This window comes from Primulina eburnea, chromosome 16 (assembly GCF_022965805.1).
Source record: "Primulina eburnea isolate SZY01 chromosome 16, ASM2296580v1, whole genome shotgun sequence".
Classification (NCBI taxonomy): domain Eukaryota; kingdom Viridiplantae; phylum Streptophyta; class Magnoliopsida; order Lamiales; family Gesneriaceae; genus Primulina; species Primulina eburnea.
Window position 1 is genome coordinate 2,267,352 of NC_133116.1, and position 26,458 is coordinate 2,293,809.

At 34.3% G+C, this 26,458-nt stretch overlaps 4 protein-coding genes across 8 annotated transcripts; 3 read left to right on the top strand and 1 right to left on the bottom strand.

The window, feature by feature from the left end:
* The first annotated feature begins 761 nt into the window (after positions 1-761).
* Positions 762-7,051, top strand: LOC140816210 (uncharacterized). The gene is made up of 14 exons (XM_073175310.1): positions 762-1,021; positions 1,276-1,608; positions 2,064-2,302; positions 2,726-2,882; positions 3,195-3,272; positions 3,711-3,785; positions 3,894-4,013; positions 4,127-4,288; positions 4,646-5,168; positions 5,313-5,469; positions 5,714-5,823; positions 5,977-6,089; positions 6,188-6,542; positions 6,624-7,051. Exons 2-14 carry the CDS (start codon positions 1,285-1,287, stop codon positions 6,941-6,943), a joined length of 2,733 nt encoding a protein of 910 aa, XP_073031411.1. The 5' UTR covers positions 762-1,021; positions 1,276-1,284; the 3' UTR covers positions 6,944-7,051.
* Positions 7,052-7,996: 945 nt separating this feature from the next.
* LOC140816323 (GATA transcription factor 8-like) lies at positions 7,997-10,982 on the bottom strand. Of its 2 annotated transcripts, XM_073175517.1 has the most exons (4): positions 10,513-10,982; positions 10,086-10,145; positions 9,505-9,760; positions 7,997-9,053 (listed from the first exon to the last, which is right to left on the bottom strand). In XM_073175517.1, the coding sequence occupies exons 3-4, from the start codon at positions 9,733-9,735 to the stop codon at positions 8,373-8,375; spliced, it is 912 nt and encodes a 303-aa protein (XP_073031618.1). In that variant the 5' UTR covers positions 9,736-9,760; positions 10,086-10,145; positions 10,513-10,982; the 3' UTR covers positions 7,997-8,372. The 2 variants fall into 2 exon arrangements, with proteins under 2 accessions (XP_073031618.1, XP_073031617.1); XM_073175516.1 differs by lacking the exon at positions 10,086-10,145 and having other exon boundaries at positions 10,513-10,979.
* A 4,690-nt stretch (positions 10,983-15,672) lies between these two features.
* Positions 15,673-16,734, top strand: LOC140817279 (uncharacterized). The gene has a single exon (XM_073176921.1). The coding sequence runs from the start codon at positions 15,673-15,675 to the stop codon at positions 16,732-16,734; it is 1,062 nt and encodes a 353-aa protein (XP_073033022.1).
* Positions 16,735-22,392: 5,658 nt separating this feature from the next.
* Positions 22,393-26,027, top strand: LOC140816787 (dolichyl-diphosphooligosaccharide--protein glycosyltransferase subunit DAD1). 4 transcript variants are annotated; one of them, XM_073176230.1, is made up of 6 exons: positions 22,393-22,519; positions 23,726-23,834; positions 23,955-24,002; positions 25,156-25,243; positions 25,450-25,493; positions 25,559-26,027. In XM_073176230.1, the coding sequence occupies exons 2-6, from the start codon at positions 23,748-23,750 to the stop codon at positions 25,640-25,642; spliced, it is 351 nt and encodes a 116-aa protein (XP_073032331.1). In that variant the 5' UTR covers positions 22,393-22,519; positions 23,726-23,747; the 3' UTR covers positions 25,643-26,027. The 4 variants fall into 4 exon arrangements, with proteins under 4 accessions (XP_073032331.1, XP_073032332.1, XP_073032333.1 ...); XM_073176231.1 differs by having other exon boundaries at positions 22,394-22,514; XM_073176232.1 differs by having other exon boundaries at positions 22,435-22,505.
* Positions 26,028-26,458: the final 431 nt, after the last annotated feature.

Here is a 26,458-nt window from a genome sequence, read left to right on the forward strand (position 1 = left end):
TGCGATATTCACGATGTATCTAATACTGTCATGGATGTTCTATAAACATGCGATGAATGTGGCACATCATAAAATTATGTGTGGTGGATGATTTTATCTGCATTTCTCTATTTCATTTTAACGAGGCTTGTTTCTTTTGGTGGTTTCCCTTTCCACGTATGTGTAAAAGTAATGTTAGTGTTGTACACGAGTTATGTATCTAACGGTTAATATCTCAAATATACGAGTATAATTAATGTTATAGTATGGACATGGTAAATCACGAGTCATTAAATCTACGATTAGGATGATCAAACTCAACCCGTGTTGTCATGTATAAAAATGGGATCCCGCTGTGTCATGTATGAAAATGGCGTCCGTTAACGAAGTCGCAATCTTTCTGAAGTTCCTTTCTTTTTTTTAATTGTTTTTTCGGTTTTTTGGTAGCTGTGATCATTTATGTAACCATATTCAATTAACTTACGGTTGAAAGAAATGAAACTTATTTCGACACTAGCCTATTTTAGATAGTGAAACGGACTAACTTAGCGGGCTTATATTAATTTGGTAGGTTAAGCGGGCCGGTCTACAACCTACCATTTGGTGGGCCCGTCACGATGTGGGGAAATGAGTATGCCAATCGTACTTACGTAACCTATTTGGAATGACATACTATTATTTTGTAGAGAAACTCTTTTGCAATGGTAGAGCGATTCTAAGTGGACTTGGATACCGAACCTAGTACGAATTCGGGCCCATAAAGGGCCCATAACCATACACCACGTGCACCGAAAAAGTCGTCGGGTCGAATTGAACTTCCCAGTGGGGATCGAATTGATAGGAATCCAACCAATTGCTTTCTTTGATTAAATGGAAGAAGAAAAATTGCATTATCCAATGGAACTCTTGGTATTCTCTGCCCCTGTCATATTTCCCGAACTATGGTTCTAAAGTCTGGTTGTCCTGTAATTAACCATCCTGTCAATCTTTCTCGACCTTTTTCCCGGACAAATCGATCGTTATCACAATCCCAATTCAGTCGGTAAGTTTTTGTTTTTGTTTTTTACTCGGAATACCTGCAATCTTTTACTTGTTACGGGGGCGTTGTTTTCTAGCATTTTAACAAACCCAGTTCAAGGTTTCTTGAGCCAGCATGCTCAGGGTGCGTGTGAAGCGCATACGAACACTCATGGAGGAATTCTATCCTTGGTTTTTCCTTTTCCCCCATAATTATAATGTCGTCCTTTGTTTTTTAACTGTTGTTTTTTATGCTTTCATTGATCAATAAATAAGCAGAAGAAAAACATGAGACGAAAACCAAAAGGTACGTCTGGCCATGAGGCCAGGACCAGTGAACAGATTGGAGAAGTGAATACCGCTGTTAAGGATAAAAATTCCATTTTGGTGGCCACCAGGTCACCTTACGTGATTCTTGCACTCTTTGTTCTTGTCGTTAATGGGAGTTGGGGTGTTTACCATTATCAGTTTGAGAATCTGCCTACTCCGCTGGATCTCGAAAGTGCGGGAAAAAGGGGTTTCTCTGAAAAGGAGGCTATGAAACATGTAGTCGCATTGACTCAATTAGGCCCTCATACCATTGGCTCTGATGCTCTCGAGAAAGCTTTTCAGGTACTTCGCTGTGATTTGAAAAATTGATTCTTTATGTTGAGTGCAGTACTGATATATGTGCCTTGTTGATATTGCTTTAGACTATTGTTACTCGTGTATCTTGTGAAGCATAAGTTTTGTAGCAGATTTGTATAATAGCTTTGAATGAAAGATTCAGGACTTTGTATGTATTCCAGCCTTCGTCGGCTGATGAGGTTCTTGACTAACACTTGATATAATGCTAAAATGGAATATTAGGCACAACATTTATGCTAATGAGATCTTACAATACTTTTATTGTTTCTAAAATATCAGTCATGAATCAAGAAATGATTATCTAAGGCTAACCAAAAGTTCTCTCCAAACAGCAACATAAAATGATACCCAATAATTTGTTTTATTGGTTTGGAAGTCTAGCCTTTTGATGTTAAGCTTGATGCCATTCTTGGGAATTTGCTGTGGATCTTTTCCTGCAGTATGTCAGAGAAGCAGCAGAAAATATAAAAAAAACGGCTCATTGGGAGGTTGACGTTGACGTGGATTTATTTCATGCAAATTCTGGAGTCAACAATCAACTTGGTGGCCTCTTTAGAGGAAAATCCGTTGTCTATTCAGATTTGAATCACGTCGTGTTAAGAATTATGCCGAAATATGCATCTGAAGCAGCAGATAATGCTATTCTTGTCTCCTCCCACATTGATACCGTTTTTGCAGCGTACGGCTCTGGTATTCTTGGAGTTTGTTCCATGGTTGCTATCAATTTATTGTTTTCAAAATTCTTTGTGGGTTTTCATGTTTGTTTTTATTTCGTGTGATACCAATTTCTTAATAATGATAATATTTAACTCGGGAAATTTTTTTTATGGAGAAGATCCAATTATATGCACATCTGTCTTCCATAGAATGGAATTTTACTCTTCTTTAAAATAAATTTTACTAGTGTTGTGCGGTCATATTTGAGTTATTTGAAATCCTTGCATATTCTTTTGCACTTGATTTACTTATGAAGTACTCTAGTATAAAAGTCTCTAGTATAAAAGTCTTCGCTGAAACGTGTTTATGGTAAAATTTGCTGTAATAGAGTAACTATGATTTTGGATAATTATACATTAAGTCTTTTCTCTGGGTACTGTTTCAGGGAAGGAGCTGGCGATTGCAGTTCATGTGTTGCGGTTATGTTGGAGCTTGCTAGAGGAGTTTCCCAGTGGGCTCATGGATTTAAGAATGCTGTCATATTCTTATTTAATATTGGAGAGGAGGAAGGCTTGAATGGCGCTCACAGCTTTATTTCTCAGGTTTGCAACAATCAAGATTCCTTAACCCTGGGCAAATCCAGGAATTCGGAAGAGAGAGGGGGTGGGGCAAGACGGGATGAGGAGGGTGAGATTGGGCGACTGGATGGATTTTGGAAAGGGCAAAACTTGAGATTTTAAAATTTATACACAAAATTGTAAAAAAAATTATTTAGTTGACCGTCCTGCCCCCACCCTTGCCCACTTACTGGATACACTGCTATAGAAAATCATGTTGCCAAATTTTAAAGCTTCCAATTTGGTTTAAACCATCTGTTTAAATGATGTGGAGTGGTCTTGATACTATTGTTACAGCATCCTTGGAGTGATACCTTAAGATTGGCCATTGATTTGGAAGCCATGGGAATAGGAGGAAAATCTAGCATTTTCCAGGTCTGAGTTTATTTCCAAATTTGGTTTCTTCATATTTTCATTCTCACTTCATATGCATAACCCTATATACATAACTAGACATACTCGCAGCTGTCCACACTTATGATGGTATCATAGCGGATGGCTAGTTATATATTGCATACAAGATCACATTTCGAAGCTATTTGTAACTTCAATGTGTCGAAGGTTCTTTTGCCATTCTTTTAGGTCTCGGGAAAGAATGGATTTTCTTCTTCTTATTTTGGTTGTATCATCAAATAAATGCACAACTTGGTGAAACATGTAACTTGTTACTGGTTTATTTCTAATCTCTTCAACATAGGCTAAGATTCCTTCCCCTATTTTCATCTCCTGTTTCTCTTGATAGTTTACCTCATCAGTTAAGGATCAAAACAAATAGATCATATTTGATTTTTTTTAACACTGTTCGCTCGACAGGCTGGTCCGCATCCTTGGGCCATTGAAAACTTTGCTTTGGTAGCGAAGTATCCATCTGCTCAAATTGTTGCTCAGGTCTGTTGGCAAAAGTAATGCAATAAATTTCTCTTAATTTATCATTGTATCATAGATATCCCTTTCCAACAGATTTCAGCTAACAGTTAAGTGGCTTACATGCTCCAGGATCTTTTTTATTCTGGGATTATAAACTCTGCAACAGACTTTCAAGTGTATAAAGACATTGCAGGACTTTCTGGGCTCGATTTTGCATTTGCAGATAACACAGCTGTGTACCATACAAAGGTAATGATAGCTAGAGGAATTAAGCGAACCACATCTACTTCCATTTCTTACACTTACCAAAGCACTTCATTTTTGCAATGAGAGTGCAGTAAACTCTTATCTTGTTAATACAGAATGACAAGTTAAAATTTCTGAAACCTGGTTCTCTTCAACATCTTGGAGAAAATGTTCTTGCTTTCTTGCTCCATGCTGCTGCCTATGCCAGCCTTCCTACCGGCAAGACGTTGGAATCAGATATAGAATCTAGCGAGAAAGCCATATATTTTGACATCTTGGTATCTCTAGTCCTCTTCCAATTATATATAATAATATTTATACATCCTTTACTTCTGTCCTAATTTAATTGAGAGTCCTCGTTCGTTTTCCGGATGTTGGTATCTTTGCTCCTAAAATGGAAATTTTCTCCTAAAGAACACTCACTTCTTGAATTATCAATGTGACACCTCCGCCACTCAACCACTGCTTTTAAGGAAAAACTATAAACACACAAATTTGCAACTTTTCGATTCTTACATAAATCTCTCCTCAAAGCAGATTAGAACACTTTTGGAGGGGGTGGAGGGAGTAAGATATTTTCTGCTTATTCTGTTTCCATGTATTATAACCTAATGAGTATTGACTTCTGATCTCAGGGAGCATACATGGTCACATTTCGTCAAAGCTTTGCCAATATGCTTTACAATTCAGTGATACTGCAATCCATTTTGATATGGGCTACGTCAGTGGTGATGGGTGGTTATCCTGCTGCTATATCATTAATTCTATCATGTTTCAGTATTATACTTATGTGGTTGTGCTCGATAAGTTTTTCCATTGCTGTAGCCTTCATTCTTACGATCATGTCTTCACCAGTGCCATGTCTTTCAAGTCCGTGGCTGGTTATTGGTCTGTTTGCTGCACCTGCACTTCTTGGGGCATTTACTGGTCAACATTTGGGATATATTATCCTTAAATCTTATTTGTTAAAAACATTTGCTGTGAGAAAGGCAAAACTATCTGCTGAATCACAAGCTACTTTGGCTAAGTTGGATGCTGAAAGATGGCTTTTTAAAGCCGGTTTATTGCAGTGGCTTGTTCTATTAGCTGTTGGGAATTACTATAAAGTTGGTTCTTCTTATATAGCTCTTGTTTGGTTGGTTTCACCCGCATTCGCTTGTAAGTACGGTCCAGAATATCAGCCTATTATGTGTAGCACTGATCATGAAAATGCACAATATCTTTCTTTCTTTTTTTGCAGTTGATTTATAGTAGTTTATTTGCGATTATGGTTCAATCTAATCTTTATTCTGGAATATGTAGATGGTTTGCTCGAAGCAACATTATCCCCTGCAAGATTGCCACTGCGACTTAAAACTCTGACCTTGCTTATTGGTTTGTTTGTGCCGTTATTACTCTCTTCTGGCATGATTATTCGGTTGACAGCCACTATAATTGGGACAATGGTTCGGTTTGTTAGGTAATGGCTCAATTCACTTGCAAAAACTGCGGAACATGATCCAATTAAGTGATTTTCATCTTCCACTTTTCTTTTTCTTTGATGGATAAAAACAATATGATTGAATTTTCAGTTAAGAGTTTTGGACAACCAAACGCCTGATAAATCATCACTATTCTCCACACTCCCAAATTTCATTCTTGACATTATGTATTTCATGTCTAACTATTTTACAAGAACTCATAGTATGCATTTTGGTTCGCAGAAATCCCGGTGCTACTTCTGAATGGGTCGGAAATGTAGTAATTGCCATTTTTATTGCTGCTATTGTGTGTTTGACCATGGTATATCTACTATCATACATCCACATATCAGGTGATTCTAGTTATAATTTTTTTAGCTTGCTGCTGCAGTGAATTTAAGCATGGCATTTATGTCACTAACTTTAAGGTTATAAGAGATTTTACATGATAAACTCATAAAGATTTTTTACCTAGGCCCTTTGTGTTTTTTCTGTCTTTTGTCTAGAAGCAAAAGTTCCTCTCATTTTCACGACATGCATTCTACTTGCTATCTCTCTTGCTGCTGTGTGGGGGGGCCTCGTTCTGCCATTTACCGAAGATACTGCAAGAGCTGTAAACGTGCGCAACTGATTGTCCTTGAATATCAATGTGGTTCAAAAATTTGGTTAAAACTTCAACGCACAATCCATAGTAAAAACTTTAATTTTGGTTTCCAGGTTGTGCATGTTGTGGATGCAACACAAACAAAGAGTGGAAAGCCGGAAACCTCATTTGTTTCTCTATTTTCTGCAACTCCTGGAAACTTGAATAAGGAGGCTGAGCATATTGGGGAAGGAGTTGTTTGTGGTAGGGATCGGCATTTAGATTTTGTTACCTTTTCTGTCAACTATAGCTGTTGGACGAGTAGCAGCGCTGAAACCGGATGGGTCGAGTCTGATGTTCCTAGAATCCATGTGGACAAAGATACGAAAGGTGAGAGCAGAATAACACAGGTCTCAATCAACACTAGAACTTCCACTCGATGGGCCCTTGGCATCAATACCAAAGAAATTGAAGACTTCCAATTGAAAGGTATCAGCACTTGAATCGACACGGAGTCTTCTTCTGCATTTTAAATTCCTTGATTATAACATTTACATCTTATGTCAACAGATGCTGAAAGTGCTGAGGATTTGATCTCACCCGGCGAAAAGTACAGTGTAAATGGATGGCATGTCATTCAGTTTTCTGGTGGGAAAAAGGCGCCAACCAAGTTCAACCTCTCACTTTTCTGGATGAACAACCATATTCTTTCGACTCCGTCGGATAGTAAAAACGAGCCTCCTCTTCTAAAACTTAGAACAGACTTAGACAGATTAACCCCACCAATAAAAAATATTCTTCAGAAGCTTCCTTCATGGTGTTCTCAATTTGGAAAGTCTACTGCTCCACATACATTAGCTTTCTTTAGTAGCCTACCAGTTTCTTTTTAGTTAAATATATAATTTTTTTTATTGGTGTTGATTCTCTTATATTTCCCTTTTGGAAAGATTTTTTATGACAGGTAACACGTTATGTTGAAGGAAGTCTCTTATTTACAAGTAGTATCAATTTAATGTTTGAGTAAGTTAAAATAAATATTTATTCAAAGTTAACTAAGTGTTGTTAACAACCTTTTACCCCAAAAATTAGAAACCTCGAGTTTGATTATAAAATATGTAAAATATTTTGGATCTTGGTCAATTCCTTTGTAATCATGCAGCTCTATGTGGACAAATACTTATAAAATATTTTTACAAAAAAGGTTTTAACAAAAATTACTTTTAAAAGTTGTTTTAGAAATAAATATGATTTTGAACAAATATTCTATAAAAAGTTTTTAGATTTGAAAACGTGTGAACTATATTTAAAAATTGATTTCATAATTAAAAATAATTAAGGTATTTGGATAACTAATTTACAAAAATATTATATATATTTTTAACCTAGTTTTTTATTCTTAAAATAAATCACACTTTTCTTTAAAAAAATAAATAAATCTAAACGGAACGACAATTTTTGTGGAAAAAATACATTTAGCCCCTCATATTCCATAAAAAGGGATAAACATAAGAGGGTAAACTTGCTTTGGAAATTATGTGGAGTGGCCAGCCGTCACCCAACCTTTCACAAACAAACGAGAAAATTATTGGGCCAACATATATGCTATGATGGGCTAGTCCAGGGAAACCCAAGCCCGGTCTTCTCGGCCTCCAGTTGGCTCAATATGGAATATGTTGTACATGAGATATCGAAATCTATCCCTCTTACACAAAAATTTTTACGAATGTATAAGAATAAAAAATAATACTCTTAACATAAAAAGTAATATTTTTCATGGATAACCTAAATAAGCACAAAATACGATCCGTAAGATCGTATCACACAAATTTTCAACAAAATTTAGATCGACTGTAGGAATGGAATTGATATTTTTCGTTCTAATTCTTAAAATATGTCTCAATCAAACAAGGTTTTTCTTAGTGCACAACATTCCACCTCCCAAATGAATCAAGGAAACATTTGCATTGCATCAAACCAAAGAAAGAATATGCAGAGAAAAAAAATTACAACTCGTACTCATTACTTAGAATTCCTAAAACAAATATCAACTGCAAAAAGAATACCCATTTATAAGAAAAATGATCGACCCGACTCGGAGAACTAAAACTTAAACTGGGCTTACATGAGTAAATTTCAGTTTTAGTCCCTAGTATTTCCTTGAACTATTAGTAAACGTCGTACCTAGACTCCTTTCTACTAGAACTAAATAATGGTCAAATTTGGCTCCTATCACTCCCCATTACATTGCTGTACAAAGGACTTCATGAAACGCGCATCAAGAACCCACAATTTGCAGGGAGTGACTTCGACAGGTCCGTTCTACTCGGGTTTAACAGAGGCTGGCGCAGTCGTGGCTGGACTTATTGGATCAGCTTTGCTTCTCATCTCAACAACTTTCTTGTGAGAGTTCGAGTGCAGAGACGGGACAAAGGTTGGACTTGCAGCTGGACGGTACTCAGGGAACAACCGGCCCGATTTGTGGCGAACACCACATGCATTGCATAGTGTTTTTGGGCCCATGGGACCTGTTCTCCATTGAGGAGTCTTGGTTATCTCGCAGTGCAAGCATTTTCTGATTGATTGGGATGGCGGGTTTGGGGCTGCTTCCATTGGATTAGCAGGCATCGAGAATTTGATTTTCTTGGTTTTCTTCACCTGCGGCGACTCAGCAAAGCATTCAGGTTCAGAAGAGAATCCTGGTGGAGGGACAAGTGGTTGAATCACAGCCCTTGGATTAAAAGACTTGGGTCGAGGGCGCTTGGTTCTCGCACGTTGCGTGGCCTGGTGACTGGGGCAGAGAGGCAGAGTCTTCCCACGTGAGCTAGAACTGCTGCTGCTGCTGCTCTCCAAAACTGAAACTGGACTTGATGATTGGTATCGGTTGTATGTCATCTCCTTGATGATGCTCGGGTTTTCTTTCCCGACGGTCATCCCTCCACCGGAAAATGAATCCTGGACAAATGTGGATGACATCCATTCAAGCTGGACGATATCCTCGTACTGGAAGAGAACAAAAAACAGAGAAATATTAGAACACGACGATATTCAAGATAATTGTCGGCTGCAACAAAAGCACAAATCTTCAACACATGGTGTTATATCCACGGTAAGACCAACGGGTTAACAATTTCATCTGCACATAAAAAACTCTTCGAGCATGAGAATAGTTGTGAAGGAAAGCGACTCGACAAGGCGGGAGATAAAGTTTTACACGGGTTGGCTGCTTCCCCAACATTTCGAAATTCAAATATAACTGTATAAATATTCCCCGTAAAGACAAAGTTGCATTGAATTTCCAGTTATCTTGTAGATAGAGTGGACCACCTAATATCAACTGCAAAATTGAATTTTAAATTGAATGCAGATTTTTTTTCCAACCCAATAGATGAGAACAAATATCTCCAAGATCCATCAAAGCTCGAATCGAATACATAAACAAGTGCATACTAACCGGCACAAAGAGCTCAGCAGAGATATCAGATGCAGCGGTGCCCTGGCGACCAGAGAAAAGGACATCCGTCTCCGGAAAAGCATCGTTCCACATGCTCGGAAAATCCTTACATTCACCGGAACCTACTAAATTACCACCGACACACTCGTTCTCAGGAGGAAACTCGATCAAGTCATCAATTTGATCAAAGAAGTTCCCGCAGTCAATCTCATCCATGAAATTCGACTCCATTAATCTCTTCTCTCGCAAAAGTTTTCTGAAAAACAAAACCAAAAATGTTGGTTAGAAGAAGAGAAGAAAAGGAACACAGTTCAGGACATAGTTAAAACAAGAATACGAGACGTTAGAAAAAGGATAGATGTTTATGTCAACGCGACTGAGATCCTAAAATTCTTGTGTAAATTATGTACAAATATTATGAAACAAGTGAAAAAAGGTCATCTTCTTCAAAGTACAATGTTTTGAAATGTTAAATTTTGAGTCACGGGACACAGCAAATTTGAAGTAATCTAAGCACATATTAGACAGAACGACGCTGAGTACAGATTGTTAAGGCCAAACTGCATATTTAAAGCACAAACCTTGAAGTTTGAAAGGGTACAAAAATCTTTGAAACTAAAGTTTAAACTGGACTAATTATTCTGCAAGGAAAGGTCTGGCCATTTAAAATCTTGTAGAAATCGATCTTTTTTGCTCATTCGATAAAAAATATAGACTAAAGAATCAAATTTTCGAATATATTTCTGTGGAACAAAGAAAGTCAAAATTATTTTATTTGGAGTTCTGGAAGAACGCGAAAGGAAAGATCCACACTTTTGCCATTTTTCCAACCTTCTTTCACCAAGAACAGCCCACATGCTAGAAAAATGGACTAAAACCCAACATTTTGCTCTTGAGGAACCAACTAGAGTTCAAATAATTAGCTTGAAATTTAAAGTGTGAAACTGAGAGAAACCAACTTTTTTACCGCAACGAAATAGAATAAGTAGAGTAAATGCATGGCCGAACCTGTGCTAAAACCCCACAAAACTCCCGCCCGAAAGTCTCACAGAGCAATGGCCAACCAAGAAATGAGCAGAAAACTTTTTCAACGGAACAACTCCCAAGACAGAAATTCAAGGGCCGGTCTGAAATAAGAAACACGAAACTCTGAAACACAGCAAGGACAAGAAAAAAAGGAACCCAAATCCCTGTTCTATTATCCCTCCATTCACACACTACTACCACTAGTAGCTGAAAACAATAGTTATAGGGGCTATCTGTTTAACGTATCTAGATGTGAGAGAGGGAGTCTCACGTGTACAGAGAAAGAAAAGAGAGAAACATAGTTGAAACTTTGAAACTGAAAATGGGGGCTTTTATTGTTTGAGAGGAAGGAGTGCTGAGAGGAGGAGAGGCGAGAAAATAAATGAAAAAAAAATAAACTATGGTAGGTGAACTTTCTTGCTCCATTGCAAGCTGTCTTTTACGCACAGCCCCTCACATTCCCTGTCGTGATGTTTAAGTCTTCTTCAATTCCCCCACCCCCACCGCTCTAACTCTTAAAACTCGAGAAAAAATTAATATATCCTTTTGGATTTCTTTCTTTTTCACCTTTTTTTTTTTGTTTGGGTCTTTTTACAGCTTGAATCAATGCGCGTACAGACATGTATGTACATGCGAGGAGGCAGATTAGTATCCGCGTTTGAATACATAGGGAAATGACAAGCGTGTATTGTAGATTAGAAATGCACTCACGTTTGACTTTGTTAGAAAAATCAAATTACGAAAGTTTAAAATAATTTCGAATTTTGATAGTTTAAACGAAAAATATTTGAATATATAATTATTTTTTCTTATTATCTCCTCCAACATAAAGTTTAGCAAGCATCTTTTTGGTACGTCTTCTTTAAATAGTGTCACACATACATTATATATATAGATATGAGTCGATTTGATACACAAAAATTTCACGTATTTTATCGTATTAGATATCAATCTCACAAAATTTATTCGTAAAACAATCTTATATAAGTTAATGTGTTTTTTTGTTGTTTTAGAACATAATCGAAAAACTAAACAAAAAGCATTCTTGGTTGGTATAAATAAATTGGAGTAAAGTGACTTCAATTCGCAGCTGCAAAGCCTGCTCTTCAGACATTTTGTAAATGTATATGCTTTAATTACATTTTGAAGCAAACTGTCGCTTTACTCTAGGCATTTTTAGAAAATCTGAGATTTAGAGTTCGAGATCTTATTATAAAAAATCGCTTACAAAAGAAAAGGCAGAGTAATAAGACAAAAATTTCTGTGAGACGGTCTCACGGGTCGTATTTTGTGAGACGAATCTCTTATTTGGGTCATCCATGCTAAGAGTATTACTTTTTATGCTGAGAGTATTACTTTTTATTGTGAATATTGATAGAGTTGACCCGTCTCACAGATAAAAATTCGTGAGACCGTCTCACAAGAGACCTACTCAAACAAGAATACGACTAGGAATTGTTTTTATCCGGATAAGTTCCTGATTTCATTTATTTATTTTATTTTACTAACTTGGGTTACACTCTTATAAATAAATTCCTTCCAAAAGACTTCAACTTTTTGTGGGAAAGAAAAGTGAATTTGACAATAAATTAACTAACTGAAAATGGACAATTAAGGCTTGGTGCATGATGATTATCAAGGTTGTTGAGAAAATATATGCTAATTATTTTTTATAATTAAAATTTGTGGGGTTCTTTTACTGTTTATTGATTATTTTTTCTTCTCGTTTTGCTTGAAAAGAGGATCTAATTATGAAGAAACCCCACAAAATTTTAGTAAATAAATAATATTGAATGGCATCAGTGGGTGATTATTTAATTTTTGCTTCCAAGACTTGCAACCTTCTCCTTTTATTGGCCCATATCACTATATTTCTTCACTCAAATATTTTTTTTTTAAAAAAAAAATCGATCTCATGTTAGACGATCTCACGAATCTTTATCTATGAGATATGTCAATCCTACCGATATTCACAATAAAAAATAATACTATCAGCATAAAAAGTAATATTTTTTCATGGACGACCCAAATAAGACATGTCTCATAAAATACGATCTTTGAAATCGGCTCACACAAATTTTTGCCTAAAAAAACTGAAAAGCAAAAGATCTTATCAACTTTTTTTCATTTTTTGACCTTAACGAGAAGCTGGGTCCTATTAAAATCAGGGCTCAATCTTAAAATCTAATGCAAGAAAAAAATATTGTTCAAGTTCATAGACATAATTCTCAAGAATTGTTCTATATCTTAACATTTCCCAAATAAAAATGGATCCTTCAAATATACGAAATAAAAGAAACATTTGTGCCCAGTTTTCTTTATTCTTCATCGGTTGAGGGTTCTACGTCAAAACGCAGTGGGTAATTGGCGTATGTACCCTTGATTCCGAAATCAACCGAGTCGACACTACAATTTCGAGTTAATAAATAATTTCAATAATTGGAAGCAACGTGAATGCATGTTACTACTGGATATGTGAATCGTTGAATATTTTGGAAATAATAATATATATAGTTTTGAATGGAAATAAATAAATAAAACATGAAAATATAAATAAAATAAAAAGCAAAACCTTTCCAATTGATTGATTGTGCTGTCACTGCCTCGATCCAAATTAATTGAAAACCGATTGGTAACTAACAAACCATCACTCATGTGTCGGTAGACATAAATAATAATAATAATAAATAAATAAATAAATGCCAAAAATAAAAAGTTGAAGACCCAAAAAAAGAAACGGGTTAATGTGAAAGTATTTTCTTATAAAAATCTAGTGATGTGGTAGTTTAATTTTATACACTATACAAATATAACATTTTATGTTATTTATACGAGTTTAATTTAAAAGCGTCGCGAGCTAAGAAATACGAATAAAACCTTAAAGTAAATAGTATAGTTTTTAAAAAACAACTGGCGTGACTATGTGAGATTTCTTTATGTTGCACTTATTTTCATGGATTTATTCAAAGAAATAATCGTTCCAAATTAATTATTAATTAGCACATCATGTGCTATGGATTCTAATACAGTTCTTAATTCGAACACCACGAGCTACACTCGTATATTCAGCTGACTACACAACATGCTTAAGCACGTTTTCAGTGTTAGATTGGACAACGATTTTGAAGAAAACGTTATTTATTTGCAATGAGTTATTGTTTAGAATAAATTTCCAATATATGTGTATAATGCATGTTTTTTTGACGATAAATTAATAATTATTTAGAAAAATAATTTATCTCATAGAAACTTAGCTCTACACCACCATTGCACGATACTGTTATCCAAAATTGGAATACAAAATATTTAAAAAAGTCGTAAAATCAAAAGAGTACGTCTCTTGTGAGACGGTCTCACGAATCTTTATCTATGAGACGAGTCAACCCTACCGATATTCACAATAAAAAATAATATTCTTAGCATAAAGAGTAATATTTTTTTATGGATGACCCAAATAAGATACATGTCTCACAAAATACGTTCCATGAGACCGTCTCACACAAGTTTTTGCCAAATCTCAAATACGCATATGTATTCTATTTTTAAATCTTTAGAATCTATTTGATTTGGGGTAAAATGTTTCATAAATATATACTACCTCATCCTAAATATGTCTCTTTTTTATCCGTCTCAAATATATAAGCTAAAAATTTTGAACTTTCTTTATATTATTTTCCTGATATACCCATATTGAATTTGTGATCTTAATGATTGACTATGCTGGTCCAGAAGTTGAATCGGAAAAAAAAAGATGCAATGTTTGGATATTAGATTATTAAACCAAACATATAAATTTTGTTAGACGATCTCATGAATCAATTTTCTGAAACTGATAGCTTATTTCGATCATCCATGTCAAAAATATTACTTATTAATATAAATAAGATTAGAATTAACTGGTCTTATATTGAGAATTCACACTATTTATGACTTGTACCATATACGGGGTTTCTGTAAATTTGAATTAAATTAAATAAGTATTTCCAAATAAATTTTTTTTATGGAGGTGCTGCTTAATGTTAGGACAGATATAACCTCGAGAAAATGATATTAAGACAAAACTACCCTTCCACCACACCAGCATCACTTGAACTCATTTATACCCCATCTCAGATCACATTGATTGCGGCGGTACATATTGCGGCAAGGGTCCCACATGGCACGTTAGGATCGTCGGTGTGATCTTGTCGTTAGATGAAGACACGTGGTTAGATCCTGATCTCCAGCGGGACCCACATCAGAGTGTCGTATTTGATAAAATAAACAAAATTTTTAATAATTTTTTGTTTATTGTTGATCGAATAATTTTAAAAACTAATATAAAAATACACTAAATTTTTAAATTTTAAATTAATAATTTTCTATTTCAAATAATATATATTCTATACATATACATACAACGTATGTACTACTTCCGTTTGTACAGTAAAGTAGACATGAAGTATATATATCTCTCTTTTATTTTATTTATTATTTTCAGTTTTCACGCATCTTCTGACAGAGTCACATGATATGGAGGAGTTGGGGATCTGAGCCTAACATTCTATTAATTACTTAGATTTTGTCTGTTAAGATAATTTAGTTAACAATACATCGTAATGACGTTATATTATTTATTTATATTTTTATTTTTATTAAATATAATCTCATATTTTGTGTATTATATTATTTATCTTACATCAATCAAAACATCAATCATTTATCTCATATCAGTCATATCATTTAATTGAAATTACAATATTATTTTTACTAAATAATATTATAAATATTTTATTAATATTTTCAAATAGACAAAATGATAATATCACATTATCTCAAATTTAATCAAATTAATCAATCAAATCAAACAATATATTAACTATATTTTTTTTATTTATTTCATTATTAAAAAATATTAGTTATCTTCGTACTATTTGTATCGTACCACGAACCAAATTTTTATTATTGTTCAAGATATATAAAAATGTATTCAAAACATACGTGTAAAAGAGTGATTATTTAATATCATGTATAGTTTATTGATTAAATTTGATATAAGTTTCGAATTAGAAACTTAATTGTATCGATTTGTTTTCTCTCCCGAGTTGAAATTAAAAAGAGTGTCTGATTAATGGAATCCCTTCTTACATTGCTGAAGAAGTCATGAACATCCCTTTAGCAGGGGAGCTGACAGAAGACGTAAGATACTGGAGACAAGATCCGAAAGGATGCTACTCGGTTCGGGATGGGTATAAGACGGAAATTGGATGCTATGAACCCCCACCAAATTGTTCTGAGATTCATTCGAGAAGTTGGTGGAAATTCTTATGGGCTCTATCAATACCCCCGAAAGTTCGTATCTTCTGGTGGCGAACCCTCCATAATATAATTCCAACAGAAGTAAATCTCTTGGCTCACCATGTGCCAGTTAGCGGCCACTGTCGGCTATGCAACTATGGGAGGGATACAACCGAGCATGCTCTCTTCTGGTGTCCGCGAACTAAAGCATGCTGGAAAGGAACCAGATTCAAAACATTGCTGAAAAAAGCTCTAAGATCTGATATTTTGGATATCTTTTTGTGGCTGAAAGAGCAACTCAATCGACAGGACTTTGAGTGCTTTGCGGTACATACATGGGCTGTTTGGTTTGAAAGACAGAAGCTCCTACACAATGAAGATCGAAACCTTAACTCTATCAGCACAGATTGGAGTACGCACATGCTGAATGAATACAGAGAAGCACGTACAGCCATCAATGTTGCCCCATCACACAGCCCCTATGGTACCCAGAATAGATGGAAAAATCCGGAGATGAATCAACTAAGACTGGAAACAGATGCAGCGTATAATGAAAATACAAATAGATACTCTGTGGGTGGAGCAGTTCGTAACCATGAAGGGCGGATTCTATTAGCTTTTGGACATCAATTAAAGAAACCCCCTTCGGTGGTTTATGCGGAAATCGAAGCAATGAGGGAGGGATTGAGCCAGGCGAAGGCACACTCAATTGTAATTCAAGAAATCCCTTCAGATTCTTTATTGGCGGTGCAAGCAGTCACCTCCTTAGATGAAGACTTGAGCTACACAAATATAATAGCGCAAGAAGTTCGGAAGCTACTGACTTCCTTTCATGGGATTCGAGTTAATCATGTGCGAAGATCGGCTAATGTAGTGGCACATTCTATTGCTTTTTTTGCTATTTCTTCTCCTATCCCATTTGTATGAGAGCTCGGGAATTTTCCTCTTTGGTTGGTAGACCTTGTAACTAAGGACATGACTAATTCTTAATAATATTACAAGTCTTTACCATCAAAAAAAAAATAGAGGTTCCCACAAGAGATATCGGTTCATTTTAAATACGAAAAGTTTAAAATTATACTTTTAAAAAATTCAAACTTTAAGTGTTATTTACTCTATATATATTAACCCATCCCCCCAATAAATAAGTCCCGGTCTACGGTGACCAAGCTGTTTTGCTCACGTTTGAGTATGTCTCTTGTGAGACTATCTTACGAATTTTTTTATATGTGAGATGAATCAATCCTATCGATATTCACAATAGAAAGTAATATTCTTAACATCAAAAAATATTTTTTTATGGATGACTCAAATAAGATATCTGTATCACAAAATACGACTCGTGGGACCGTCTCACACAAGTTTTTTGCCTTTTGTTTTTAATCAAATCAAAGTCAATATTATATTTCGTTGCTTTCTCTATATTTCCCCATTAATTTCACCATTTGTTCAATATATTTACAACTATATTTGTACATAGTCATGATCTCATCTGTTTTTTTTTAAAATAAATTGTTTAATATAAACTTCTAGGTCATTAATTAAAAGTAATAAAAATACTTAATCGAACACCACTAACTTTCTAGGTCTAAAATCTACCTGCAATCACGGGGCAGATAAACCTCTCGCTAGGTCAAGCATGGGCACCGCTCAATTTACTACTCATAAATGAATTAAATTAATGTAACAAAACGAGTGATATCGAAAGCTTAACAAACTTCACTGCAATATATAGACACACACACACACATGGATATATGTATATATATATATATACACACACACATACATACATACATACATATATATATATATATATATATATATATATATATATATATATATGATACTCACGAGAAATTTAGGGTCCGATCCACGCAAGCGTCACTAATGCAGACACGAGCTTCAAAATTACCTTGGGCCTGAAATCACAAATAAGATCGTTAGGAGGGGGCCATGAGGGTGTCCTGGCGTAGTCTCTCCGACGCTCGAGTCAGAGACTGAGGATATATGGGGGAACAGCTAAGGGCGCTGATGAAAACAATATAGTGAATCCATAATCATATGCTCAAACCTGCTATTTATAGGAGAATACCTTGATCCTTGATGTGCTTGTTTTCCACTTGGGCTATGGATGAGCCAGAGATAATAGGGTCCTTGATGCGCCTGTCTTCCATGGGGTATCAATATATATATATATATATATATATATATATATATATATATATATATATATATATATATATATATATATATGTATGTATGTATATTACACCCAAAATGTGTGTACATACAGAGACCGGGTTTTGTAGCCTTGTATAATGATCTCATCGTATAACTCGTAGATGTAGTTTCGATCCCCTTTCTGTATTATACTGAAAAAACAATATGTACGTGTGTGTATGTTACGCTTTGCATAACATACACATATGCATGCGTATATATATACTTGTTTTTTTCCTTCCGAGAAGGGAAATCCGCAGTCGTCATTGTTCGAATATGTATCAGGTAAACTCTTGATATTAACACAGTAGTTCGAAAATACTTCAATTGGGAAAAATGTATTATACTAGTCTTATGTGACAAACTTGACTACTATACTGTTGGAAGTCATGATCATTTAATCCCGCTTTCATTTACTTTACCAACTTAACACTTAAAAAAAACTTAGTTTCGAAATCAAAGTTCTATTAGCTTGGTTTTGGGAAGCGGTTCTAAAACAAAAGTTCTGACTAAAATTTATACATCATAAAAAACATAGCTCTGGAAAAATGAATAAATATAATCACATAGGATAATCTATATTATCTATATATAAATAAAAACAGATTTCTGTCATATTTAAAAAATTCCCGTAAAAAAATGCTATAAAAAAGAATTATTTATCAGTATTAATGTATTATCCATGAAATTAAACATTTGAAAATAAATAAGAAATAAATACGTAATAAAATATAAAGTCTTTTCATTTCTTTTTAAATTTCAAATTTGAATTTGATGTCCTTCAAAAATATATATTACATTTAAGTGTGTGTGCTGGTTATATCATTTTATTTAACTTTGATAAAGGTTTTGAGTTTTGAGTTATTTTTATATATTTAATCTCACTAAATAAAATATATTTTATTTTAATATTATTTAGAATTAAAGTTTTTTTTGTTGCAATTTCTCTATAGTTCTATTAATTATTTGTTATGCACATCGCAATCCACTTATCGGGCAATAGATACTCCAACTTTAACTCGATCGTTTGCGTCAAACATAATCAATATTTTAATTATTTGGTAAATATATTCTATCAAATTTAAACGCCACTTCAAAATAATGCATGGTAAAGTACAATTCCGATTTATCAAATTTGACTAAGTATTTTGTGAGACGATCTAATTACAATCTATATTGGTAAGATTGATCAACCTGATTCATATATATATTGAAAAGTAACATTTTGGTATAAAAAATAATTTTTTTAACTGCTTCACAAAATTAACTCATGATACGATCTCACATAAGTTTTTGTTATCCAACAATTTTATCTCATTAATTTCGTGTATTCGAGTTAATTATGTTTTTAGCTTCTAAAATTAATAAAATTTTACTTGTTAATTAGTAAATATCAAAAGTTAATCGAGTAATTTAAGTCACAGGAAAAAAAATTAAAAAATTTTTAATCGTGTTTTTAACTATAGATAGATTTTTTTTTAATTTTCAAAAAACAAATTCATGTCCATATATATATATATATTTATAATCAAAAGAGTGATTGTTTACAGCGAGGGTTTTGACATGTGCCGCGCGTCGGTACCGACACTTACGCGCAAGACAAATATCACCGGCTGAAACAGGTGACAAACCTTAAAAATGTGGAACCTTGATCGGGAAAGCAGGGCCACCTTGTCGGCATATCAGTGCGTGTGTGTATATATATATATGTTTATATATTTACTGATAATATTTTCTGAATAAGTATAAATACCATAATTAAATAATATTTTATGAATAAAAATAATTTGACATCAATCAGTATTCACCAGAAGTGATTTCGTTCCGATGATAGGCCAGGTCATTATCGACACAACAACATGTTCTTTAATTTTTCTAGATTTAGATTGGGTGTAGAAAATGATAATAAACTCGATTTTATTTTAATTTTAATTTTAATTTTTGTATATGTGATTTTTTTTATTTGTATGAATTAGTTAACTATTTAGTCTAAGCCCTAAAATCGTCTATGAACTAGCCCCTTTTAAATGTGTTAGTAAATTTATGTATAAGCTTCAATCCAATAATATTATATTTAAAATTGTATTCCAGTGACTTTATGTGTTAATAATATGATAATATATATATTTTTTAAATAATTATTAAAATATATGGTTCTGATCAAGAATCCCGTTGAGTAGATAGTATTTTCACGATCCCTCTCTCGACATTGATCGGGAGGAAATGAATCTCGAAAATCTAGGTCATGATAGTTTTGAGAAAAGAACGAGGTAGGATTTAGGATGGTTCGAGATTTTAGGGGATTTTGCATACGATCCCTTTGATCGAAATTAATATTTTTTTTAATAATTTTGAAATAAATATAATGCAGTACCCCAATAACATGTAAGAAATTTATTAAAAACTCGACAAAAATTAATTATAATAAAACCTTAAATAAGTAATAACAATAATTTTTGGATTACATCATCCACCACGTCTCGAGCTAACCTCAAATTCAGGGATCAAATTTCTTATGTCCAACATTTCACATGCACAATCACTGTTATATAAATAATGGAGAATTTCATGGTCTGTCATTAATAATTTTCCTTAATTATGTTAGAAAAATAGTAGAAACGCAATTCATAAACCAATTAAGACACCGATTCGTACGGGTCGGATACATGATAAAATATTTATTGTTTTTACATTATCTTCTTGTTCATCGTCTTTCTCGAATTTTAAAATTTTGAAGTCGTACCCTTATATTATCCACATAGATCTTTCGATTAACTTGTCATCTCCATGATATATATTTTATTATTTCATCTTATGAATCAAGCGGTACTTAAATATTAAAGAAAATGAACTTATATGTATTTAAAACATTTTTATTTAATATTTTTATATAGTTAGGTGTTCATTATCACAAGTTAGACATTTATTTATGCATAATATAAATGGAATGCATTTATATGAAATAAAATTTAGTTTTTCGATGTAAAAAGAACAGTTTCCCTATATTTAACGTGAATAATTTCACATAGGACATTATGCCCCATACGTGCACGTGGGTTGGTTCGTAAAATAAGGTAAATCGAACTTGCAATGCCGCGAAATGATTTTAAGTCAGAGAGCTAGGTGAACGTTTAAAATGTTACACAAAATATAAACAAGAGGGGGAAAATGTGGACGGACTGTTCTCACAATTATAAAACCAGAATAGTTAAATAGTACAGAAAATTGCAATTTTTTTATTCCACGTGATAAAAATTAAAATAAGTTTATAATAAATTACAATAGATTTCTATAACAATCTGAATTAATCATCGTCGTAAAACGAATACGAATACGGCATAGTCTATATAAAGGCTCATGCTTATTTAAAAGTGAACCAGACACTAAATTCTTTCAAACATTATGCACATACAACATAATGTTGAGAGTCGGTTATTTCCCATATGTTATCTTCAAGATCATTTTCCCATGTCTTTTGATATACGAGGTAACATAGATCTCCATAAATAGTTTTTCACTATTCTCTTATTTATGCTGAGTCGCAAACATGTCCTTATCTGAGCAAATATGACGAACGACACCAGTATCGATCCACCACTCTCTTGGATTCGAGCTAACCATGTTCTTTTCAGAAATGACAGCGCATAGATTCATATTCGAAACCTCCTTAGATATGTCCTCCACGAGATTAGCCTCACGGTTCTTTTTCGGCTTCTTGAATTAGGAAAACTTGTGGCCCAGACCACAACAATCGTAGCATTTACTCGAAAACTTTTTCTTGAACATATATTTCTTAGATCCCAAGTTGGAACCTCCAGCCATAAATTTATTTTCCATGGATTTCTGTACGTGCTTGACAATATTGGCATCAACTATACCAAGATTGAGAAACCTTTTTTCAGATACCTTGTTATTTTCTTCACTACGAAGCTTGACAACCAGTTCCCCCAGATTTATCTCTTTTTGTCAGTGCTTTAGATAATTCTTGAAATCAATCTAATCCGAATAAAGCTTTTCAATGATAGCCGCAATTTGGAAAGTTTCATTTGGCACCAGCCACCATGTCCTCCACATGAAGATCATGCCGGATCACTTAGAGTTTCTAAACATGTCTAATCACCATTTAGAGTCGAACATCTTGCGATCCAAGAATCGACGAACTATAAATTTCTAGGCAAATTATATTACATTATATTACTGTTATAGACTTTGACACTGGAGAATAAAAAATATATATTTTAAAATCATACTCGATCACATATTTTCAATTATTATTATTATTATTATTATTCTTGAAAAGCAACAAGACCATAATAGGCCTAAAGCCCAAAGTAGAATAAATTTTTTTGACCGGGCTGACACACTAAAAGGGCCCAATTATGAAATTCGTTGTTTACTTCATGATATCCAATTAGAAGTCACTCCCAGTCAAATCTCCCCGCTAGCTGGTGCGTCGTCCGCCGCTGAGCTCTGCCGTACGACTCGTGAGGTCTTTCTTCTTCTAATTTCCCGTTGATTTCAAACTGTAAATGTCGATTACGGGTTAGGGATTAAGAATCGAGGATGGTTTCGGGCTATATGTGTAAACTATACTTCAAAATGGTTTTTATTCTAGTTTTCAAGACTTTGTTTTTCATCTCCGGTCCGTGGTGTAGCAGCAGATCTCTGATCTCATTTCTTACCCTTCAGTGTTATCTATTTCTGTGTCCTAATATTCAGTGATTCGTTGATTCTTAATATCTTGTGTCTCACTGTTTATGAACGCCCCCACCCCGCTGTATGTTTCGCCTTTTTTATTCACTTGTTGTAGAGTAGGTGGTTGTGGGTTGCAGGGAAAATAATTTATTCCTCGACTTTTTGGAGATTAATTCTCTCGATTGTTTTATTATTTAGCGAATGCTTGTTGCAATTGATTACTCGAGGTTCTTGCCAACCTCAGATGAAAGATTGTAGCTTCACACTTTGTTTTGGACGCTTTGGAGATGGTATGAGATAATTTTAGTTATTTTGACAAACTAAATCCCCCATTGGTTGTCCACGGAATTTTTTTCTTACAGTCACCACGCGTGGAATTTTCTCTATGATCCCAAATCCACGTTTCCATCTTCCTTTTCTTGCTGTGATATGGTCGCTGTCAATTATTTTTTTATATTTTCTCGTCAAAGCTTATGTATTTACCAAACCTTTAGCTATTTTTCAAGAAAACGTTGATTCCAATCATTCATGATTACCAACCTCTATAATATTTGGGAAGATAAGGCAGTGATTACAGCGAATAAACTACCTATTTTTTTCTCAGAGAAGTAACGATAAGGTATTACTTTAAGCTGCATTGACCTCGATCTAGTTGATATTTAAACCAAGGAAACATGGCTATGATTACAGCAAAAGCTTAATGGGTTGGATGTGTATTTGTTGATTGATATTGCCCGGGTCAGTTATTTTGCGCTACACAAGTTTTCAAAAAAGCTATGAAGATTGGAACATTGAGCTAGAGCCACAAAATTGATACTTATGTTGATTAATTTCAAATATAATGATCCAAGCTCGAGCTCATTTATTGAACTCCAAATAAAACGTAGCAAATGATTTATAATTTGAGCTTGAACCTGATTCTAAGAATGTTATTAAATATTCAGATTGACCATATTCTTGACATTCAAATTCCACATGCCCCATTGTTGCATTCACGCAGATATAAATTAAGAGTGTAGAAGATGGGGAAACCGGCAACTACAAACGATGCCCGAGCTCTTATTCGATCTCTCCTATCTGCATACTCAGCTACGCCCACCAACCTGAAGGTGCTTTCTCTCTCTATATATATCCTTTTATAACAATCGGCCTTTACAACGATGTTCTACATATTTGAATATTTTTTTATTTAGAGAATCTATGAGTTATATTACTATAACTATTCACAGATCATCGACATCTACATTGTGTTCGCAGTCGCCACTGCTGTGATTCAGGTGACATTTCGTGTTCGCATATAAATCTATGTCCGGTATTTGAATTTTGAGAAGCTTTATTAAATCTTGTAGATTTCATGACTGACCACCTGTGATTGGAAGTGGTATTTTATTCATGAACTTATTTGTGTCTAGCTTTTCAATCAGTATTGACTGATAAGGTTGTTACAGCCTCTTGATTTATGACCACCTCAGAAATTGGAGCATCTGTGAGAATTAATCTAAAAGATTTCTTCTTGCTGGTGTTTTTGGCAATTTTGTGGTCAAATGGTTAGTAGTGATTAAAAGCCATCATTCAACTGCTCTTCAAGCCATAATCTGGCAGTTTCTATAGAGTTTCTCAAATTTGGTAAATTTAGTTGGTGTGTCAGAAAAAATAATTAATAATGTGGAAAAGTAGAGAAGTTTGTTTGGTAACAGATGTTATAGTTACCCAAAACTAATCATTTTAATTTTTTAATTTGACGATCACTGAGTTGTGAGAACTGCTGATCTTTACTTAGAAAGCAGAATATAGTTTATGTTTTTTGTTAATTTATTAGTCCAAATGTTTCTTGTATCTTTTGGTGTTCGTACCAGACTTAGTAAAATTGCTTGTTTTGAATCCTAATTTGACTATTGGCCTTCAGGTCATAGTTACCTGCTTAATTTTTTCATCTCTTGTTTACATTTTTCATGAGATCCCTGATTCCCAACTATGTTTGTTGACCCTCTACTGGCATGGCTTGCTAATATTAATACACATAATGGTTACTTTTCTAGCATAACTTTTGTAAGAAGATTCTTTTGTAGTCCTTGCCTAGCTGGTTTACTTGGCCATGTGGTCTGAAACAAGTCACATTGTCCTTTTTCTGGGATTAAAAATTTGTTTGGTGCAACGTGGTCTTATTAGATAAAAAAAATAATGCTACAACTGGCTCCATGTAAGAAGCTTTTGTTGTGTGTGCAACGTCATCATACTAAGGAATCCATCGAAAGAGTCACAAGTTAATATCCTTTAATTACATCGTAAAATTTGATGTCTGATTTTTCACTTCTGCATTTACTCATGGAAAACGTTGTCATCACATTTCTGTTTATCTGGTTTGTCTATCATTTCCCACTTCCAAGAAGGAAGAAAGCCGTTACTCTATTTTGTGGATGCTGATTTTAGGTGGTTTACATGGCTGTTGTCGGATCATTCCCGTTCAACTCCTTTCTTTCTGGTGTGCTTTCATGTGTAGGAACCGCAGTCCTTGCCGGTAAGTTGAACTTGCTGCGTCCTTTTTATTGCATTAGATTTACTAGTTTTTGGGTAACCTTGGTGTGTGTGATTTTGGGAAGGGGGCTTGCGTGAATTACATGGGTCCCCCACAGTTCAGATACTAACTCTCCTGCTCCCCATGCTGATACGTATATCAACATTTAAGGAGATGTACAACTGACTGTTGGCATTTTCTGGTAACAGTTAGTCTTCGAATTCAAGTGAACAAAGAAAACAAGGAATTCAAGGTAAAATCTCTCAAGAAACGCTCCTCTTTCATTTCCATTATTTACACTCTGCCTGAAACTTGCAGGATTTACCTCCAGAACGGGCTTTCGCTGATTTTGTACTCTGTAACTTGGTACTTCATCTGGTGATCATGAACTTCCTAGGATAATTATAGGTTCACTGAGATCCCTATACTTTACAGTTGCCTGCAATACTGAGCTAGATTTTCCTACTTATAGTCTGGGAAAACGTCTTCCATGGAACGTTTTACCGATTCTGGATCCATTCTGCCTATGGTCGGGGACTGTTTTAGTTTTGAATTTACTGGGAATTTTAGAAATATTGAGCGTCATTTCTTATTCGGTGTTCTATTTAACCCCGTACAAGAGAAGGATTAAAATTATATGGCTACATGTTTTTGTGAAATTTCAAAAATCCCGGCGGCAGGAAAATTTCTATGGATCTATTTTTTGTTCCTTTCTCCAGCATATTTTACCCTGAGTCGGGTTGTGTTGAGCGTCATGTTTTGATAAACAATAGTCGCTTGTACTCAACCAGTGTCTTTATCGACTCTAAATTGTTGAAAACAAAAAGAAAAAAAGTAACAATTACAGTAAATCTTCATGTTTTTAATATTGTACGCATGACAAGTAGAACTATCATTGTCCGTTCATCTCATCAATACGCTTTACATAAAGAGTGATGATTGTGTTGATTCAAATGATTATATAAATTTGCACGAACTAGTAAATATATCATATAAAAATCCAACTACCGGAAAAGTCCAGCTGCGGAAGACATGGTTATGGGCAATTTTTTTTATAGAAAACAAAAAACGATCGGTGTAAACTTTGGAACGGGGCCGTCTCTGCGTACACAAGTTGAGGGTGCTAATAATCGACTCGGCTGTTTCCTGTCATAGCTTATAGCAGAGACACTATTACATTCTTATATCTATCTTAGCATGCTGTTGATTTGCATTTGC